This window comes from Mustelus asterias, chromosome 15 (assembly GCF_964213995.1).
Source record: "Mustelus asterias chromosome 15, sMusAst1.hap1.1, whole genome shotgun sequence".
NCBI classification, from domain to species: domain Eukaryota; kingdom Metazoa; phylum Chordata; class Chondrichthyes; order Carcharhiniformes; family Triakidae; genus Mustelus; species Mustelus asterias.
Genome location: NC_135815.1, coordinates 99,542,730 through 99,565,320, shown reverse-complemented (window position 1 = coordinate 99,565,320; position 22,591 = coordinate 99,542,730). Strand labels below are relative to the sequence as shown.

The 22,591-nt window shown below is 49.2% G+C and overlaps 1 protein-coding gene across 1 annotated transcript in view; it reads right to left on the bottom strand.

The window, feature by feature from the left end:
- Positions 1-6,609: 6,609 nt before the first annotated feature.
- LOC144504858 (CB1 cannabinoid receptor-interacting protein 1-like) overlaps positions 6,610-22,591 on the bottom strand; it is a 30,263-nt gene continuing 14,281 nt past the window's right edge. Inside the window, exon 3 of the mRNA XM_078230615.1 lies at positions 6,610-7,687. Within this exon, the coding sequence (XP_078086741.1) occupies positions 7,523-7,687 (165 nt within the window). The 3' untranslated portion in view covers positions 6,610-7,522. The remainder of the gene's footprint in view (positions 7,688-22,591) is intronic.

Here is a 22,591-nt window from a genome sequence, read left to right as displayed (position 1 = left end):
CATTGCAGTGTTAATGTAAGCCCACTTGTGACTAATAAATAAGCTTTAACTTTACTTTATCCCCGTAACTCCACACAATTACCCTACTAATCCCCCTGAAACTAGGGTCAATTTAGCATGGCCAATCAACCTAACCCACACATCTTTGGACTGTGGAGGAAACTGGAGCACCCGGAGGAAACCCACGAAGACATGGGGAGAACATGCAAACTCCACACAGACAGCTACCTAAGCCGGGAATCAAACCCAGGCCCCTGGCGCTGCGAGGCAGCAGTGCTAACCATAGTGCTACCGTTAATATCAATTACCTTCTCTGACTCACTCCCAGATATTTGTCAGATTATGTTACAATGCAGGACATAATGATTTTTAATTTTTATAAACTCAATGAGTAAAAAGGTAGGCAAAGGGAGGGCAGATGGATTAGGGAGTAAACAGAGAATTTTTTTGGAGAGGTGGAGGGTTAGGGTGAAATACTAAATGAGCACCTTGCACCATCATCCCCAATAAAGAAGAAAATGTTGCCAGTGTGGCTGTACAACAGGAGGCAGTCATGATATTGGATAAGATAAAATGTACTTAAAAGGTTGGCAGTCCCTAAAATAGAAAGCTCCCAGGCCCGCAGAGGCATTTGAGGTTTTTTTTATTTGATTATGGGATGTGGTGTCACTGGCTAAGCCAGCATTTATTGCCCAAACCCAAGGGCTTTTAAACTGAACTGGAGTCACATGTAGGCCAGATCAGGTTGGGGCAGCAGATTTCCTTCCCTAAAGGTCATTAGTGAACCAGATGGGTTTTTACAACATGACCCTGGCTCTCTGGATTAATAGTTCAGTGACAATACAACTATGCCACTGCTTCACAGAATCCCTAAAATGCCAGATGAGACCATTCGGCCCATCAAGTCTGCACTGACTCTCCAACAGAGCATCTTACCCAGGCCTTATCCCCATAACTTCACACATCCATCTGGGGAGTGGTGACCTAGTGGTATTATCGCTGGACTATTAATCCAGAAACTCAGCTAACGTTCTGGGGACCCGGGTTTGAATCCTGCCATGGCAGATGGTGGAATTTGAATTCAATAAAAAATGGCTGGAATTAAGAATCTACTGATGACCATGAAACCATTGTCGATTGTCGGGAAAACTTATCTGGTTCACTAATGTCCTTCAGAGGAGGAAATCTGTCGTCCTTATCTGGTCTGGCCTACATGTGACTCCAGAGCCACAGCAATGTGGTTGATTCTTAACTGCCCTCTGAAATGGCCTAGCAAGCCACTCAGTTCAAGGACAACTAGGGATGGGCAATAAATGCTGGCCAGCCAGCAACACCCATGCACCACGAATGTATAAAAAAAATTACCCTGCTAATCCCCCTAACCTACACATCTTGGGAACTAAGAGGCAATTTAGAACAGCCAATCCACCTAACCCGCACATCTTTGGACTGTGGGAGGAAATGGGAGCACCTGGAGGAAACCCACGCAGACATGGGGAGAATGTGCAAACTCCACACAGTCACCCAAGGCTGGAATTGAACCCAGGTCCCTGGTGCTGTGAGGCTGGAATTGAACCCGGGTCCCTGGCGCTGTGAGGCTGAAATTGAACCTGAGTCTCTGGTGCTGTGAGGCAGCAGTGTTAACCACTGTGCTGCCCTGAGGTTATAGGGGGAAGTCCAATTCTCTTTCCAAATCTAGTGGTGCACTAAGGCAGACTTCCTTCCATCTCTTTCCATAGCTGGAACAGGTCACTAGTCTGTTACCAGGGGGTTCTAGCTTTCAGGGAGCCACTCTCCATCAAGCGTGGCTAACCAGGAGCCTCTCCCCCTCTTACCGCCAGCCATTGGCGTGTTTGGAAGGATTTTGCAAGTTGACACTCAACTTGTTTTGGCCGCGTTATGAACGCACCTTCCTTGACCATCAAGCCCTAGGGTGGGATTCGAACCCGGAACTTCGGGCTCAGAGGCAGGGACACTAACCCCACTGCTCCACAAGAACTGAGGGAAGTAAGGGTTGACCACAATTTAAATGGATTGAGTTATAAGGAGAGGCTGGATAGACTGGGACTTTTTTTCTCTGGAGCGTAGGAGGCTGAGGGGTGATCTTATAGAGGTCTATAAAATAATGAGGGACATAGATCAGCTAGATAGTCAATATCTTTTCCCAAATGTAGGGGAGTCTAAAACTAGAGGACATAGGTTTAAGGTGAGAGATACAAAAGGGTCCAGAGGGGCAATTATTTCACTCAGAGGGTGGTGAGTGTCTGGAATGAGCTGCCAGAGTTAGTAGTAGAGGCGGGTACAATTTTGCCTTTTAAAAAGCATTTAGCTACATGGGTACAATAGGTATAGAGGGATATGGGCCAAATATGGGCAATTGGGATTAGCTTAGGGGTTTTTAAAAAAAAGGGTGGCATGGACAAGTTGGGCCGAAGGGCCTGTTTCCATGCTGTAAACCTCTATGACTCTAAATACTGTGTAGTGCCAGAGGGCTGGAGGATTGTGAATGTTATAACTCTGTTCAATAAAGGGAAGAGGGATAAACCTGCCAACTATGGGCCAGCTACCCTAATGTCGGTGCTGGGAAAACATTCAGGGATAATAACACTTGGAAAGTCCATAAAAGTTAGCTTGGACCTTTAAAGACCTATCATGTTCACGTTCATTGAGTTCTTTGATGGAGTAATGAAGCTGCTTTGAAGGGCGTGTAGTTGATACTGTGTAATATAGACTTTCAAAAGGTGTTGACAAGGTCCGACATAATAGGCTTGTTAGCAAAATTAAAGCTGCCTCTGTTTTAAATAGGCAGAGGCAGCATTGGAACCTACAAAATAGGACCAGGAATATAAACTGCTGAAGGGACAAAAATCAAATGGTAGAGGTAGTCGCATTTTAAACTGGAGAGCTGTTCCTGGGAATCATTATTAGCACCAAGAATCACAGAATCCCTACAGTACAGAAGGAGGCCATTCGGCCCATCGAGTCTGCACCGAACACAATCTCACCCAGGCCCTAATCCTGTAACCATCATTTACCCTGCTGACCCCCTGACACTAGGGTCAATTTAGCATGGCCCATCAACCTAACCTGCACATCTTTGGACTGTGGGAGGAAACTGGAGCATCCAAAGGAAATCCACACAGACACGGGGAGAACGTGCAAACCCCGCACAGACATTGACCCGAGGCTGGAATTAAACCCAGGTCCTTGGCGCTGTGAGGCAGCAGTGCTAACCGCTGTGCCACCGTGTGTGGTGAACCATCGTTGGTTCCCACTAGATAGTACTGAGCCAGGGTCTGGCCAGTACTACAAGTATGTATATATGTTGCTGTTGGGGTTAGGGATGGGTTGTTCTACTTGTTGCTGTTGGGGTTAGGGTTGGGCTGTTACACCTTGTATTATAGTTATTGTGGTACATCCCAGTCGGGCTCCGCCTCCTGGGAGAGGTATAAAGGTCTCTGCTCTGTCTGGGACCCCTCAGTCTGGGATCGTGTATATAATTAGTAGCTGCCTTGTTACAGCAAATAAAAGCCTTTATTTCCTGAGCATCAAGCCTCGTGTGTGATAACGCACATCACCGTGCCACCCCAAGATCTTTTTATTGCATGTCAAAGGCTTGGACTTGGGTATAGAGGCATAATTTCAAAATTAGCAAATGATACTATAGGCAAAAATGGACAAACAATGAGGAGGACAGTATTAAAGTTCGGGACCTCATAGACAGACTGGGGAAGTCGGCAGATGTTTGGAGGTTGAAGCTCGATACTGAGATGTGTAAAATGACTATATTTCAGTCGCAAGAATGAAGAAAGGCAGTGAGAATAAAATGGGACAATTTCAAAGGGAGTGCAGAAACAGAGACCCGGGGATACATGTGCACAAAACTCGGAAGGCAGCAGATTAAGTGGAGACGGCTGTTAACCACTGCTTTATAAATAGAGAAATAGTCCACAAAAAGATCAAAGTTGTTATACTGAGGGCAGAATTTTATGAAAGAAATTCTAAGTGCCAAATGAGCGAGAAAATTGAAGTTTCAGACTCGTTTTTTGAGCAAATTTGAAAATGCAATCTTATGTATAGTGCAAAAAAGCTGCCAGGATGCGATTCTCGCCAGCAGGATAGAGAGGGGGAGGGGGAGGGGGAGTTCCCTCCCTACCTCCCACCCCTGCAGACCTTCCTGCTTGTCTCCCCCCCCCCCCCCCCCAGCCATCATGGCTCCACGCCACTCAGGCTCCACTCTCTCGGCACGGCCCCGGCATAGTTATGGTGCCTGGTGGGCAGTGCCAAGGTGCCTGGTGGGCAGTGCCAGGTTGTCAAGTGGGCACTCACAGGCTGGCACTGCCCCATGGACAAAGTCTGGCCACAATCTCAACCACCCGGGGTCTTCAATGGCCTCTGATCCCCCTGGCGAGGCCATCATGTCTGGTCCCCATTGGTGGGGAGAAATGTGATTTTCGTTGGGTAAACCTTGGCTGGTGAGGTGGTGAAGGTAAGGGAGTCCGGACCATAGCATCCAGGACTGGTTAATGATGTTCACATGATTACATTAATATTGAAATCGGCTCTATGTCCTTTCTGGGTGCATAGCCAATTTCGCCGGCAAAACAGTGCCGGCATGATCGAAGGAGCAAGCAGTTGGGTGTGAACCTGATTTTTTGCCTCCCGCCTGCTCTTACCGCCTCATCCCGTTAAAGTTCGGTGGGACAAGGTGGTAAGATTGCGCCCAAACCTTTTGATACCTTTTTAAATAAAACAACGGTAAGGTCTCTGCTGGAAAACTGTTCCATTCTGAATCCCAGGTGCTAAGGCTTTGGAAGGGGTACAGGGGAGACTTAGCAGAATGGCTCTAGGGATGAGGAACTTCCGTTAATGTGGAGAGACTGGAAGAGCTGGGATTGCTCTCCTTAGAGCAGAGTAGGGTGAAATGAAATTTAAAGTTAAAAAAGCTTATTTATTAGTCATAAGTAGGCTTATATTAACACTGCAATGAAGTTACTGTGAAAATCCCCTAGTCGCCACACTCCGGCGCCTGTTCGGGTACACTGAGGGAGAATTTAGCACGGCCAATGCACCGAACCAGCACGTCTTTCGGACTGTGGGAGGAAACCAGAGCATCTGGAGGAAACCCACGCAGACACGGGGAGAACGTGCAGTATCCGCACAGACAGTGACCCAAGCCGGGAATCGAACCCAGGTCCCTGGCGCTGTGAGGCAGCGGTGCTAACCACTGTGCCGCCCATAATATAAGTATTCATAATCACAAATGGTTTTGAGTGTGTAAATAAGGAGAAACCATTTCCAGTGGATGAAGAATGGCACAGTGATATTGTTAGTAGGCTAGTAATGCAGAGGCCTGGACTAATGCTCTGTGCTATGAGTTCAAGTCCCACCACGGCACTGAGAGGGATTTTTAATTCAATTAATTATTAAATCTGGTGTGAGATGCTAATCTCAGTAATAATGGTCATGGAATTATTGTAAAGACACATTCAGGAAGAAATCTGCCATCCTGACCTGGTCTGGTCTGTTTATGATTCCAGCTGTGCAGCAATGTCTGAACTTCTCTCCATTCAGCTGGAGGTGTAGCACACTGACACCTACAGTTCAGGATGGGTAACAAATGCTGACATTGTCAGCAACACTTGTCCCAAGAAGAAAAAAGTAACTGGGGGGGGCACCGTTTGAAGTGATTGGCAAAAGAATTAGCGATGACACGAGGGAGTGATTTTTACACAGTGAATTTTTGTGATCTGGAACAGACTTCCAATGGGGTGCAGGAAGAAGATTCAATAATAACTGGATAAATACAAAGGAAAAATAATTCAACAGCAAGGAGTGTGACTAATTGGCTAGCTCTACCAGAGAGCTAACATACGCACAATGGGCTGAATGGTCTCCTTCTGTGGTGTATAATTAACTTACACTTGGGCTGAAGTGGCGCAATGGTTAGCACTGCTGTCTCACAGCGCCAGGGACCCGCGTTCGATTCCCGTTTTGGGTCACTGTCTGTGTGGAGTCTGCACATTCTCCCCGTGTCTGCGTGGGTTTCCTCCGGGTGCTCCGGTTTCCTCCCACAGTCCGAAAGACGTACTGGTTAGGGTGCATTGGCCATGCTAAATTCTCCCTCAGTGCACCCAAACAGGTGCCGGAGTGTGGCGGCTAGGGGATTTTCACAGTAACTTCATTGCAGTGTTAATGCAAGCCCACTTATGAATAATAAATAAACTTCTGGGCAGCGCGGTGACACAGTGGCTAGCACTGCTGCCTCACAGTGCCAGGGACCTGGGTTCGATTCCCAGCTTGGGTCACTGTCTGTACAGAATCTGCACGTTCTCCCTGTATCTGCATGGGTTTCCTCCGGGTGCTCCGGTTTCCTCCCACAGTCTTAAAGACATGCTGGATAGATGCATTTACCCAAACAGGCACCGGAGTGTGGCGACTAGGGGAATTTCACTGAAACTTAATTGCAGTGTTAATGTAAGCCTTATTTGTGACACTAATAAATAAACTTTACTTTAAAATGCAAGGTCAAGGTAAAAACCTTCAGCCAAAAACTGTTTTCCATTCCATCCTTTTCAAAATAAATAAAGCGACACATTGAGATTTTTTGAGTGGCCAGTTCTGGCTCTCAATTAAGAATTTAATTTTCATGGGATTGCTGATACAGAAAGAATTGTTTTTCTTGCAGATTGTTTGTCCACAGCTAGCTTGTTTTGTGGGAATTCATGTTACTTCCCCTCCCCCACAAACACAACCAGAACACAATACAAAAGAGCATAGCACATTGCACTATTGTACAAAGAAAACTGCCACTGAGCACAGCAACACATTATAATTCATAAAATATTCATCACTTGAGTACACAGAACTTCAAACCCAGGTAAAAAACATGAATGAACAATGTACACAATTCAAACTAATCTGTGCAAATTTACCCTGCATTGACATGGCACTTCCACAACTCACCATCACTGGTACCCACTCAGAGGTAGGCTAAATCGATTTATCACATAACAAAACAACAGGAAATTCAGGAACTAGAATCGCGATGGTAACTCAAACAGCTGCCCACATGGAATTATTTATACTTTTCTCTATATACGCACACACAACAGGGCTGTGGCCGTATCAGCGCTGCAGCTGTATCAAATGTTGTTTGTTTTGTCCAGACAGTTTGCCAAAACTTCACAATGAGATACACCCAACTCCAAGTATACATTTTATCCAGAGAGTGCAGATACCGGAGTTACAACAGCGTTGAGTGATAATAACAAATGTATCTCGAGTGCATTTGTATCAAATTCTCCTGGTTGTTTCAAAATAACTGGAATAATTTCCACACTAAAATGTTAGGCCAAACACATTCATACCAGCTTTTAATGCTTTCATTACTAATATTGCACTGTGCAATTTCAATTCCAATTGTGTCTACTTTTAAGGCTTGTTTTTTTATCCTTGTGTGTAGACAGTTATATTCTGTCCATTGATGATGTTTCGCAAGGAGATCCTGTAACACTGCAGCCTAGGTAAATATCTCCTTGTTGATCCACATCAGGCTGCGAGTCTCATTGGGTTTGCACTCGTATTCAATGCTTCCAAAGCTGTTTCCCCACTGGCAGTGGTCGCGTTTGTGATAGTTGTAGAACTTCACTTGCCATACTGTCTCGAAGGTGCCAATGTTGTCGAACTGGAGAGGGAAAGGGGGGAAAAAGGGGGAGAGAAAAGAGAGTCACAGTTTGAATTGGGGTTCACCGGAACATTAATCTCAAAGCCAAATCAGATGTCGAGATCCTCAACCCTTACCAGAATGAGCCATCCGATTTGAATGACTCAATCTTTCCCTGAATAATTAATATCACCTGCCTCGCTGAATGTATCTGACTCAGAATCAGAAAAGCCGGACCGTTTACATGTTTCATTTTGTGTTGACAGCGGTTTTTGTCTGAATCTGTAGTGTGAGTGGAACAAACCTGAGTCAGTCCGAGGCTTCTCTGTGTTTCACACTTGATATTGCTTTGGGGCAATGAGCTGATCATTCCCTCTGGGCAGGTAGAGAGGAGAGAGTGCCAGCTTTATTCAGTGAATCTCCATCCATCCAATAATCCGGTGTTGGTTTTGGCAGTTTGGGTTAAGAGGAATGCAAGGATTAAATCAGTGAGATCCTTTTGAGAAATCCCAGACTGGAACTCTAACACCATCGAAAACTAGTCTGTGGGGGAGGAAGGGAGAATGGTATGACAGAGAGAGTGGTGTCAGGGGGGCAGAGAGAGTGGGGGCGGGGCACAGAGAGAGTGGGGGGGGGGCAGAGAGAGAGTGGGGGGGGCACAGAGAGAGTGGGAGGGGCACAGAGAGAGTGGGGGGGCACAGAGAGAGAGAGTGGGGGGGCACAGAGAGAGAGAGTGGGGGGGCACAGAGAGAGAGAGTGGGGGGGCACAGAGAGAGAGAGTGGGGGGGCACAGAGAGAGTGGGGGGGGCACAGAGAGAGTGGGGGGGGGGCACAGAGAGAGTGGGGGGGAGGACAGAGAGAGTGGGGGGGAGCACAGAGAGTGGGGGGGGGGCCGCAGAGAGAGTGGGGGCGGGGGGGGCGCAGAGAGAGTGGGGGGGGGGCACAGAGAGAGTGGGGGGACCGCAGAGAGAGTGGGGGGGGCACAGAGAGAGTGGGGGGACCGCAGAGAGAGTGGGGGGGCCGCAGAGAGAGTGGGGGGAGACCGCAGAGAGAGTGGGGGCGGGGAGAGAGTGGGGGCGGGGGGGGCGCAGAGAGAGTGGGGGGGGGGGGCGCAGTGAGAGTCGGGGGGCGGCAGTGAGAGTGGGGGGGGGCGCAGAGAGAGTGGGGGGGCGCAGAGAGAGTGGGGGCGGGGGGGGGCAGCAGAGAGAGTGGGGGGGCGGGCGCAGAGAGAGTGGGGACGGGGGGGGCGCAGAGAGAGTGGGGGGGGGGGCCGCAGTGAGAGTCGGGGGGCCGCAGTGAGAGAGTGGGGGGGACGGAGGGAGAGAGTGGGGGGGACGGAGGGAGAGAGTGGGGGGGACGGAGGGAGAGAGTGGGGGGGACGGAGGGAGAGAGTGGGGGGGACGGAGGGAGAGAGTGGGGGGGACGGAGGGAGAGAGTGGGGGGGACGGAGGGGGAGAGTGGGGGGGACGGAGGGAGAGAGTGGGGGGGACGGAGGGAGAGAGTGGGGGGGACGGAGGGAGAGAGTGGGGGGGACGGAGGGAGAGAGTGGGGGGGACGGAGGGAGAGAGTGGGGGGGACGGAGGGAGAGAGTGGGGGGGACGGAGGGAGAGAGTGGGGGGGACGGAGGGAGAGAGTGGGGGGGACGGAGGGAGAGAGTGGGGGGGACGGAGGGAGAGAGTGGGGGGGACGGAGGGAGTGGGGGGGACGGAGGGAGTGGGGGGGACGGAGGGAGTGGGGGGGACGGAGAGAGTGGTCTGGGGGACGGAGAGAGTGGTCTGGGGGACGGAGAGAGTGGTCTGGGGGACGGAGAGAGTGGTCTGGGGGACGGAGAGAGTGGTCTGGGGGACGGAGAGAGTGGTCTGGGGGACGGAGAGAGTGGTCTGGGGGACGGAGAGAGTGGTCTGGGGGACGGAGAGAGTGGTCTGGGGGACGGAGAGAGTGGTCTGGGGGACGGAGAGAGTGGTCTGGGGGACGGAGAGAGTGGTCTGGGGGACGGAGAGAGTGGTCTGGGGGACGGAGAGAGTGGTCTGGGGGACGGAGAGAGTGGTCTGGGGGACGGAGAGAGTGGTCTGGGGGACGGAGAGAGTGGTCTGGGGGACGGAGAGAGTGGTCTGGGGGACGGAGAGAGTGGTCTGGGGGACGGAGAGAGTGGTCTGGGGGACGGAGAGAGTGGTCTGGGGGACGGAGAGAGTGGTCTGGGGGACGGAGAGAGTGGTCTGGGGGACGGAGAGAGTGGTCTGGGGGACGGAGAGAGTGGTCTGGGGGACGGAGAGAGTGGTCTGGGGGACGGAGAGAGTGGTCTGGGGGACGGAGAGAGTGGTCTGGGGGACGGAGAGAGTGGTCTGGGGGACGGAGAGAGTGGTCTGGGGGACGGAGAGAGTGGTCTGGGGGACGGAGAGAGTGGTCTGGGGGACGGAGAGAGTGGTCTGGGGGACGGAGAGAGTGGTCTGGGGGACGGAGAGAGTGGTCTGGGGGACGGAGAGAGTGGTCTGGGGGACGGAGAGAGTGGTCTGGGGGACGGAGAGAGTGGTCTGGGGGACGGAGAGAGTGGTCTGGGGGACGGAGAGAGTGGTCTGGGGGACGGAGAGAGTGGTCTGGGGGACGGAGAGAGTGGTCTGGGGGACGGAGAGAGTGGTCTGGGGGACGGAGAGAGTGGTCTGGGGGACGGAGAGAGTGGTCTGGGGGACGGAGAGAGTGGTCTGGGGGACGGAGAGAGTGGTCTGGGGGACGGAGAGAGTGGTCTGGGGGACGGAGAGAGTGGTCTGGGGGACGGAGAGAGTGGTCTGGGGGACGGAGAGAGTGGTCTGGGGGACGGAGAGAGTGGTCTGGGGGACGGAGAGAGTGGTCTGGGGGACGGAGAGAGTGGTCTGGGGGACGGAGAGAGTGGTCTGGGGGACGGAGAGAGTGGTCTGGGGGACGGAGAGAGTGGTCTGGGGGACGGAGAGAGTGGTCTGGGGGACGGAGAGAGTGGTCTGGGGGACGGAGAGAGTGGTCTGGGGGACGGAGAGAGTGGTCTGGGGGACGGAGAGAGTGGTCTGGGGGACGGAGAGAGTGGTCTGGGGGACGGAGAGAGTGGTCTGGGGGACGGAGAGAGTGGTCTGGGGGACGGAGAGAGTGGTCTGGGGGACGGAGAGAGTGGTCTGGGGGACGGAGAGAGTGGTCTGGGGGACGGAGAGAGTGGTCTGGGGGACGGAGAGAGTGGTCTGGGGGACGGAGAGAGTGGTCTGGGGGACGGAGAGAGTGGTCTGGGGGACGGAGAGAGTGGTCTGGGGGACGGAGAGAGTGGTCTGGGGGACGGAGAGAGTGGTCTGGGGGACGGAGAGAGTGGTCTGGGGGACGGAGAGAGTGGTCTGGGGGACGGAGAGAGTGGTCTGGGGGACGGAGAGAGTGGTCTGGGGGACGGAGAGAGTGGTCTGGGGGACGGAGAGAGTGGTCTGGGGGACGGAGAGAGTGGTCTGGGGGACGGAGAGAGTGGTCTGGGGGACGGAGAGAGTGGTCTGGGGGACGGAGAGAGTGGTCTGGGGGACGGAGAGAGTGGTCTGGGGGACGGAGAGAGTGGTCTGGGGGACGGAGAGAGTGGTCTGGGGGACGGAGAGAGTGGTCTGGGGGACGGAGAGAGTGGTCTGGGGGACGGAGAGAGTGGTCTGGGGGACGGAGAGAGTGGTCTGGGGGACGGAGAGAGTGGTCTGGGGGACGGAGAGAGTGGTCTGGGGGACGGAGAGAGTGGTCTGGGGGACGGAGAGAGTGGTCTGGGGGACGGAGAGAGTGGTCTGGGGGACGGAGAGAGTGGTCTGGGGGACGGAGAGAGTGGTCTGGGGGACGGAGAGAGTGGTCTGGGGGACGGAGAGAGTGGTCTGGGGGACGGAGAGAGTGGTCTGGGGGACGGAGAGAGTGGTCTGGGGGACGGAGAGAGTGGTCTGGGGGACGGAGAGAGTGGTCTGGGGGACGGAGAGAGTGGTCTGGGGGACGGAGAGAGTGGTCTGGGGGACGGAGAGAGTGGTCTGGGGGACGGAGAGAGTGGTCTGGGGGACGGAGAGAGTGGTCTGGGGGACGGAGAGAGTGGTCTGGGGGACGGAGAGAGTGGTCTGGGGGACGGAGAGAGTGGTCTGGGGGACAGAGAGAGTGGTCTGGGGGACAGAGAGAATGGTGTGGGGAAGGAACAGGGAGAGTGGTGCAGGTGGAAGACTGTGGTGGGAGAGTGGGGGGGGGGGTGTGAGGAGGGAAATCTAGCCTTTAAGGGGTGCAGAGTAGGCACCCACATTCCCTTGCCAACCATATTGGTTGCCCTGGTGCAGGCACATGAGGTACGAGTTCCTGTTCCATCACTAGGAGGCAGAAGGTCCTCCAGGAGTTGTGTACTGCACTGAGGGGACGTAACACTTGCTCACCTGTAACCATTATTGAACTAAGGTTATTTACACCTCCCAACAGAGATGGCAGTAGAGAGGCAGTATAATAAAATCCCCCATTGTGGCAACAGCAGGCAGGAGAGGTCACTGACAAAAAACGTAGCTTCCTGCAAATGATTGCCAAAAGATGTTTATTGGCCTCACCAGAGGTGTCAACATGGGGACCGTAATGCAATATTCTCACTTCCACATTGAATCATAGAAATCATAGAAACCCTACAGTGCAGAAGGAGGCCATTCGGCCCATCGAGTCTGCACCGACCACAATCCCACCCAGGCCCTACCCCCACATATTTTACCCGCTAATCCCTCTAACCTACGCATCCCAGGATTCTAAGGGGCAATTTTTTTAACCTGGCCGATCAACCTTAGCCGCACATCTTTGGACTGTGGGAGGAAACCGGAGCACCCGGAGGAAACCCACGCAGACACGAGGAGAATGTGCAAACTCCACACAGACAGTGACCCGAGCCGGGAATCGAACCCGGGACCCTGGAGCTGTGAAGCAGCAGTGCTAACCACTGTGCTACCGTGCCGCCCAAAAGCGATTGAAAGCGATAATTTTCTTAGTTTTTAAACAGTATATAGGCACTTACAGAGTTAACAGTAAAGTTAAATGATAAGTCACCCACATGTTCAAGCGGTAAGAGAATTAAACAAGTAACTATGATTTTAAGACATATAAGCCGTTTTTCTAAATGTATTTTAAGTATTTTACTGTAATTGTTCAATGCAAGTTATCAAAAGGCATGGTGGGAAAGGCAAATAGTTGAGAGCCAAAGGCCTGGGAACCCATTAGCCAGCAGAACACATATCTGGAAGATACAATTTGCAACATAATGAATAGATTCAGTCACTGCCCGGACACAGAATAGATATGCCCCTGGACACAGGAACACATGTCTATTCAGCTTGGCAGTGAGCCGGTGGGAACCTCCACTTTGACCTTTACGGTAGCATCTACTGTAACCAGGCAACAGGAAAGTAGCTTTAGTCAGGAAGGGAGTTATGTTCGGGTTTTAATGGACGAATGAGAAACCATCGTGCTGGAAAGTACAACGCAGTTGGCTGAGATATTTGACAAAGATTTGTATTGACATGTGGACACTAAATGAAATTAATTCTAAACTAATGAAGGGCGGGGAATCTGATTAAGAAAATTTATAACCGTTCTATTTTTACTGATAACTTCAGAACTTGTCCGAGAAGTCCGGGTATTCTGTATCTGTGACCTTGAGATGACTTCTCCCATTGATCACTGGTTTTGAGTAAATGTTTAACTTTTGTACTGTGACATTTGTTTCCTACATCTGATTGCCACCTTGTTGAAAACCCACTAACACTCATCTCACAACTTTCACACAATATGCAAACTGTTCAACCATGACAGGCATATTCTCAAAACAAGTCACCCGGATATCACGAACACACCCATTTCCCCGGGGAATATGTGGTTAAAACTTGCAACAGAAGCTTGAGAAGGGAGTTCATAAAATAGAATTATACAGTGCAGAAGGAGGCCATTCGGCCCATCGAGTCTGCACCGACCACAATCCCACCCAGGCCCTATCCCTATAACCCCCTGCATTTACCTTAGCTGGTCCCCCTGACACTAAGGGGCAATTTAGCATGGCCAATTCACCTAATCCACACATCTCTGGACTGTGGGAGGAAACTGGAGCACCTGGAGGAAACCCACGCAGACACAGGGGAGAACGTGAAAATTCCACACAGACAGTGACCCAAGCCGGGAATTGAACGTGGGTCCCTGGCGCTGTGAGGCAGCAGTGCTAACCGCTGTGCCACCCTCTGTTGGCTGATTGTGCCTGCACATCCACTCCCCTTCTGGAAGGAAAGGTGCTTGGCATCAGAGAACCACAGGACTGTTACGGCGCAGAAGGAAGCTATTTGGCCAATAGGGTGGGATTTTACAGGCTCGCTCAGATGAGACTGGAAATCCCGCCCGAGGTCAACAGAGATTTCCGCTGCCGGACCCTCGCCCGTGCTGATTCCGTGGCGGGCAACGTGGTAGAGTTCTGGCCATCGTGTCTGCACCGGCTCTCGGATTGAGCAATTCACTTAGTGTCTTTCCCCCTGCCTTCTCCTGGGGACCTTGCACATCCTTCCTTTTCCGCTAATAGCCTAACTCCCTCGCCCACACTCCCAGGCAATCAATTCTAAACTTTAACCGCTCGCCGCGTAAAAAAAGGTTTTCCTCATGCTCCTTTTACCAATTACTTTAAATCTGCGCCCTCTCCTTCTTGATCATTTTGAGAGTGTGAACAGTTGCTTCCCCAGCTACTCAGTCCAGACCCCTCAAGATTTGGAACACTTCTACCAAATCTCCCCTTAGCCTTCTTCAAGAAAATGCACCATAACACAGGCCGGGAAAGATAATGGTTGTGGCCACTTGCAATGCTGGAGGAGACCTTGTGCAGAGTTCCTTCAAACCTCATCTCCTTTTTCTCTTGTTACACTTGGAGTGGGCAAACATCCAAGGCTCCTTCTTTCTGTCCACATGCCAGTGTTAATAATGGACCTGGATTTTATGATGGTAATAATGAGTACCAGGATTTATTGGTATTACAACTGTGAGACTCACAGCAATTTTTGGAGTCTGCATATGTGCAGTTAAACACAGAAATCCAGAATTGTTGAAGTTTGCACTGACAGCAATCTTTAGAAATCACGGAGCTGGGGAGAGCTTCCTTGTTTACCCCACAATGTCACTGTCAAAATCCCTAAAAAATCATGTCTTGTTAATGGGGGACAACTGGATTTTTAACCGCATATTAACTCATAGCTACTGCTGAACAGAACAGCCATGGGGACCAAATTCGCACTTCAATACGCCAACATCTTCATGCACAAGTCCAAACAAGACCTCTTCACCGCACAGGGCCTTCAACCGATGCTATACACTAGATACATCGATGACATTTTCTTCCTTTGGACTCATGGTGAACAATCACTGAAACAACTATATGATGACATCAACAAGTTCCATCCCACCTTCAGACTCACCATGCACTACTCTCCGAAATCGGTTGCATTCTTGGACACACGCATCTCCATCAAGGACGGTCACCTCAACAGTTCACTGTACCGCAAGCCCACGGGTAACCTCACGATGCTCGACTTCTCCAGCTTCCACCCTAAACACGTTAAAGAAGCCCTCCCCTACGGACAAGCCCTCCGAATACACAGGATCTGCTCAGATGAGGAGGAACGTAACAGACACCTACAAATGCGAAACCGGCATCTCCACACCAGGACTGCCTCTCAGTTTGGGCTGATAAGTGACAAGTAATATTGCACCACATAACTCCCAGGCAATGACCATCTCCAACAACAGTCAAGAGAAAGAAACCTTGAATGGGGAAATTGTAAAACCTGGATTTTTTATTAAAAGTGAAGCAGAAGTTCTGTTTAAAAGCTTGGAAAACCTGAACATGATGCAAACCGCTGATGGAAAGCGTTGTTGTTTAAAAAGATTTGAAAGTGTGCATTTTTGAACACCGAATTTGAAGTGACTCGTGTGGAAGCTGGAATTCAGTGTGGTAACGTGGCTCACAGTATAAAGATCAACTTGGAGGGGAATTTTGAGGAGAAAGTCACAGACATTCACTTGGGTTCAGAGTGGAATGTGTCTGACCACAGCCAACCTGTGTGTTTAAAGAGACTTTGTGTTACTGAGACCATTGTAACTTAAGAAAGAATGTTCCCGATGGAGGGGGAGTCCGGAGCAAGGCATCATAGTTTGAGGATAAGAGTGAACCTGTTAGAACTGAGGTGAGGAGAAATTTCTTCACCCAGAGGGTGGGGTGGTGATTGTATGGAAGTCACTACCACAGAAAGTAGTTGAGGCCAAAATGTTGTTTGATTTCAAGAAGAAATTAATAAATGCTTTTGGGGCTAAAGGGATCAAGGGATAAGTTGGGTGGGATCAGGATATTGAATCTGATGATCAGCCATGACCAAGATGAATGGCGGAGCAGGCTCAAAGGGCTGAATGGTCTACTCCTGCTTCTAGTTTCTATGTTACTGAGACCATTGTAACTTAGGAAAGAATGTTCCTGATCATAGAATCCCTACAGTTCAGAAGGAGGCCATTCGGCCCATCGACCACAATCCCACCCAGGCCTGATTCTCGTAACCCCACTTATTTACCCTGCTAATCCCCTGACATAGAACATAGAACATAGAAATAATTTTTCTAAAAACAAAGTAAAAGTTATGGTTTTTTGAGCCAGGGTTCCATTCTGGGATCATTCCGTCTAATTATAACATCAACTGGGATCATAACATCACACTCCTGTGAAACATCATTGGATAATTTGCTACTTCGAGGGCGCTACATAAAGACAAGTTGTTGTTATTTAACTCAGAAATGTAGAGACCACAATCCTGAAGTCCCCCCATCATTAACCCCTTGCAAGAATAAAATGCTGCTTACTCACTTTATACAGCTATTTATTATAGAGGAAAAGTAGTCCCGGCTGACCATACTGGAAGATACTGGAGAGGACTGAATGATCTGGGAAAAGAGTTTACAAACACGATTCCAAACCATTTGGAAAGGCGGAAATAGACAGTTTGTGAGAGTGGTTATAATTGAATAGCAGTGTCCCACAGGATCCTGTTCTGAGACCAATCCTCTTTACATCAATCGGCGTACATCACTATTTGGATTATGAGGTTAGAAGGAGTGGGCTTTAATTTGAAGACAGTAGTAAATAGTTCTGTGGACCAAAGAAAACTGCAAAAGAATATTGACGATAATGTGAAAGAGACAAAACATGACAGACGGAATTCAATGTCAGTAAATTTGACAGTGCAACTTTTGGTTTAAGACAGTTTTGTTTTATTCATTCATGAGACACTGGATAGAGTGGACGTGGAGAGAATGTTTCCACTAGTAGGCAAAACTAGAACCAAAGGGCACAACCTCAGGCTAAAGGGACGATCCTTTAGAACAGAGATGAGGAGGAATTCCTTCAGCCAGAGAGTGGTGAATCTGTGGAACTCTTTGCCACAAAAGACTGTGGAGGCTGGGTCATTGAGTGTCTTGAAGACAGAGATAGATAAGTTCTTGATTAATAAGGGATTATGATTAATAAGGGGTTATGGGGAAAAGGCAGGAGAATGGGGATGAGAAAAATATCAGCCATGATTGAATGGCGGAGTAGTCTCGATGGGCCGAGTGGTCTAATTCTGCTTCTATGTCTTATGGTCTTACGGACACGGGCGTCACTGGCTGGTCCGCATCTATTGCCCATCCCAAGTTGCCCTTGGAGGGCAGTTGAGAGTCAACCACATTGCTGTGGCTCTGGAGTCACATGTAGACCAGAGCAGGTAAGGACAACAGATTTCCTTCCCTAAATTGATAATGGTTTCATGGTCATCAGTAGATTCTTAATTCTGGATTTTTAAAAATTGAATTCAAATGAGAAACATAGAAACATAGAAAACTACAGCACAAAACAGGCCCTTCGGCCCCACAAGTTGTGCCGAACATATCCCTACCTTTTAGGCCTACCTATAACCCTCCATCCTATTAAGTCCCATGTACTCATCCAGGAGTCTCTTAAAAGACCCTATTGAGTTTGCCTCCACCACCACTGATGGCAGCCGATTCCACTCGCCCACCACTCTCTGTGTGAAAAACTTCCCCCTAACATTTCCCCTGTACCTACCCCCCCCAGCACCTTAAACCTGTGTCCTCTCGTAGCTGCCATTTCCACCCTGGGAAAAAGTCTCTGAGAGTCCACCCGATCTATGCCTCTCAACATCTTATATACCTCTATTAAGTCTCCTCTCATCCTACGTCTCTCCAAGGAGAAAAGACCGAGCTCCCTCAACCTATCCTCATAAGGCATGCCACTCAATCCAGGCAACATCCTTGTAAATCGCCTCTGCACCCTTTCAATCTTTTCCACATCCTTCCTGTAATGAGGCGACCAGAACTCAGCACAGTACTCCAAGTGGGGTCTGACGAGGGTCTTATATAGCTGCATCATTATCCCCGGACTCCTAAACTCAATCCCTCGATTGATAAAGGCCAGCACACCATACGCCTTCTTAACCACCTCCTCCACCTGCAGGGCCCATTTTAGAGTCCTATGGACCCGGACCCCAAGGTCCTTCTGATCCTCCACGGTACTAAGAGTCTTTCCCTTTATATTGTACTCCTTCATCCCATTTGACCTGCCAAAATGGATCACTACGCATTTATCTGGGTTGAAGTCCATCTGCCACTTCTCCGCCCAGTCTTGCATCCTATCTATGTCCCTCTGTAACTTCTGACATCCCTCCAGACTATCCACAACCCCACCAACCTTCGTGTCATCGGCAAACTTACCAACCCATCCCTCCACTTCCTCATCCAGGTCATTTATGAAAATGACAAACAGCAAGGGTCCCAGAACAGATCCCTGGGGCACACCACTGGTGACCGACCTCCAATTAGAAAAAGACCCATCTATACACACTCTCTGCCTCCTTTGGGCAAGCCAGTTCTGGATCCACAGGGCAGCAGCCCCTTGGATCCCATGCCCTCTCACTTTTTCTAGAAGCCTTGCATGGGGGACCTTATCGAACGCCAAATTCCGCTATCTGAAGTGGTGGGATTTGAACCGGGTCCCCAGAGCATTAGCTGATGTTCTGGATTAATAGTCTGGTGATAATACCACTAGGCCATGTTTGGTGATAAGGTCAAAGGGGATTGGGGAAATTCAAGTTTCTAAGACATTAAAGGCAGCTTCTCAAATAAGTGAGGCCATTGGATGGAATACTGGGTTTTATGTGATGTAGTTTTATAGTTCACTGAGCCATCATGGTGCCTTCCTGCCACACTTACATTTCACTAAAATAAGAGTAAAGGAAAATACAACTGTTTTCAAGTAAATGATTCACATTTTTCAGCATTATCTGCTTATGGTCTTCTCCAAATCAAATGGGTTCAGTTCCACCATTCAATAAGGTCATGGCTGATCTGATTGTAACTTCAACCCCACATTCCTGCCGACCCCTGTTAACCTTTCACCCCCGCGATAATCAAGAATCTATCTATCCCTGCCTTAAAAATATTCAAAGATCCTGCTCTATTCCTTTTGAGGGAGAGTTCCAGAGAGTTTCCTTTTACAGTTTATTTATTAGTCACAAGTAGGCTTACATTAATACTGCAATGAAGTTACTGTGAAAATCCCCTAGTCACCACACTCCGGCGCCTGTTCGGGTACACTGAGGGAGAATTTAGCACGGCCAATGCACCTAACCAGCACGTCTTTTGGACTGTGGGAGGAAACCGGAGCACCCGGAGGAAACCCACGCAGACACGGGAAGAATGTGCAAACTCCACACAGACAGTGACCCAAGTCTGGAATGAAACCCGGGTCCCTGGTGCTGTGAGGAGCAGTGCTAACCACCGTGCCACCGTGCCGCCCTTAAGAGAGTCACTACTCTCTTAGAGAAACAAATTCTCCTCATCTCTATCTTAAATGGACAATCCCTTTATATTTAAACGGTGACTCCTAGTTCTGGATTCTCCCACAAGAGGAAACATCCTTTCCATATCCACCCTGTCAATACCCCTCAGGATCTTGAAGGTTTGATCAAGTTGCCTCTTACTCTTCTAAACTCTAATGGATACAAACCTAACCTCTCCCACCTTTCCTCAGAAGACAACCTACTAATTCCTGATATTACTCGAGTGAAGCTTCTCTGAACTGTTTCTAATGGATTTACATCTTTCCTAAAATAAGGAGTCCAGTGCTATACACAAGGAGACCAATATCAGACATGGTCTTCATAACTCTAGGATCTCTGCGAGCTCAGTTCAACCCAGGCCAATGAGATAAAGTTATCTTTTGTTTGAAGGTTCTAAAGTCCTGTGTGAAGTGGTGTTGCACCATCACTGCAAACACAGTTTCTTCAGTCCAATAAACAGCCCCAGATTTTGCAATGGATTGGCAATATTACTCAATGAAACTGGACACAGGCTGATGTGGAAATTGCTGATTCATTGGGGGATATTTTCTTGAGACACATTGCTACTTTCCATTCAATCTCACATTGCTTAATCTGATATTGCCTGATGCTGACACTATCTACTCGGTGGCTCAGTGGTTAGTACTGCTGCCTCACAGCGTCAGGGACCCAGATTCGATTCCCAGCTTGGATCACTGTCTGTGCGGAGTCTGCACATTCTCCCCGTGTCTGCATGGGTTTCCTCCGGGTGCTCCGGTTTTCTCCCACAGTCCGAAAGGTAAAGCTTATTTATTTGTTAGTTGCAAGTAGGCTTACATTAACACTGCAATGAAGTTACTGTGAAAATCCCCCAGTCGCCACACTCTGGCACCTGTTCGGATGCACTGAGGGAGAATTTAGCACAGCCAATGCACCTAATCTGCACATCTTTGGACTGTGGGAGGGTTAGGTGGATTGGCCATGCTAAATTGCCCCTTAGTGGGCGGCACGGTGGCACAGTGGTTAGCACTGCTACTTCACAGCTCCAGAGACCTGGGTTCAATTCCCGGCTTGGGTCACTGTCTGTGTGAAGTTTGCACATTCTTCCCGTGTCTGCGTGGGTTTCCTCCCACAGTGCAAAGATGTGCACGTTAGGTTGATTGGCCATGCTAAATTGCCCCTTGGTGTCCCGGGATGCGTAGGTTAGAGGGATTAGCAATATGTGGGGTGCTGGGGATAGGGTGGGATTGTTGTCGGTGCAGACTCAATGGGTCGAATGGCCTCCTTCTGCACTGTAGTGTTTCTATGATTTCTATGATTTCTAGTGTCAGGGGGACTAGTTAGGGTAAATGCATGGGGTTGAGGGGATAGGGCCTGGGTGGGATTGTGGTTGGTGCAGACTCGATGGGCCGAATGGCCTCCTTCTGCACTGTAGGAATCTACGATTCTATGAAAGGAAAAGAAACTTCTTCCACTGCAGTAAGCTGCTCGATTTAAAATTAATTTGATGGAAACCTGCTCCTCCTCAAACCTATTTAAATTTTGATTTAACACGATGAGTTTTCTTATTCCAGTTTGCACTGCAGCATAAAGAAATATAAATTATGCAAATTATATTAAAGTCTAAGATTGGCAATGTTCAGCAGTAGGCAGTGCCAAGACCATCATTGTATTTGCTGCACTGGTTTGTAATATCAGACAGTCTGCTGTGCAAAATGGAAGGATAGAATCTCCTCCCCCAAAAAAATACTGTCAAAAATAACTGCTGAAAGAAAATGTCTCAAAGCTGTTGGAATATTCCCACTGCAGCAGACAATAATAGCGATATTTACATATTTTTCAATCTAAATCCTGCAGTGTAATGTCAACCGAACACAAATGCAAACATTCCCTTGTGCAGACTCTACCCTGGCAGCGCGTCTCATTGTGCCTACGGCTTTAGTGACTTACAGCAATCAGAATCCCCCATTGTGCTAACCACTGCCACATAATTCCATCTGCAGTGACATAATAAAATTATCTCAAAGGCTCAGGAAAGAAATAGCGTCAAATAACTATCTCCCCCAATGCCCTGCATGATTGCAGACTCATGAGCAAAAAGCCTTCTTCTGTACGGTGGGATTCTATGATTCTATGCTCTGTGTGGAACTTGCACGTTCTCCCCATGTCTGCGTGGGTGTCCTCTGGTTTCCTCCCACACTCTAAAGATGCGCAAGTTAGGTGCTCAATTGCCTCTTTAGTGACAGGGCAATTAGCAGGGTGAATATGTGGGGTTATGGGGATAGGGCCTGGATGGGACTGTTGCCGGCGCAGGCTTGATGGGCTGAATGGCCTCCTTTTGCACTGTAGGGATTCTATGATCTATGACTATGTAACGATTTCAATCAGGCAATATTGGTTGGTCTGCTTGAATATGAGCTCCCTGATTAAAGGCCAAATTGATGGTCCAATCAGGGAGCCCCATGCTCTGTACTTAAACAGGAGTGGCAGTTCCTCTGGCGCTCCAGATGTAGACGGCTCACCGAGGGCACTCTGTATCGTGTTGTTGGATCTTGTAAATAAAGGAATTTTGGTGAAGGGACTTCCGCTTCCGAGGAGTTATTCCAGATTAGCAGCTCCTTCAGCTATGTTTAAAGCTCTACCTCAGCATACTATAATAACATAAATACGTCGTCCTGCTTCCTTCCACGACGACTCAGAAAGCAGCCAGTTTGCCGTGCTCTCAGCCTCAGCAGTGAAAAAAAACAGGCAATGCCAAGAATCCTCGCACATTCCTCCATTGGTCAGTTTTACAAAACCAGCAGTCACTTTCTGTATTCAGGCAAAATATACATTCACGAGCTCTCTTCTGCTCGGTCAATTGTTCATTTTGAAACTGAGATTGACAGATTTTTATTTGCCAAAGGGGTTTGGGGAAAAAGTGGGCATTTGGAGTCAGGCCTCAGTTCAGCCATGGACTCATAGAATCGACTGGAGGGGTTGAATGGCCTCCCCAATTGGTATCTTGGAGTTTTTATTCAATTGTCTTCAGAGTTCAGGAAATAATTAT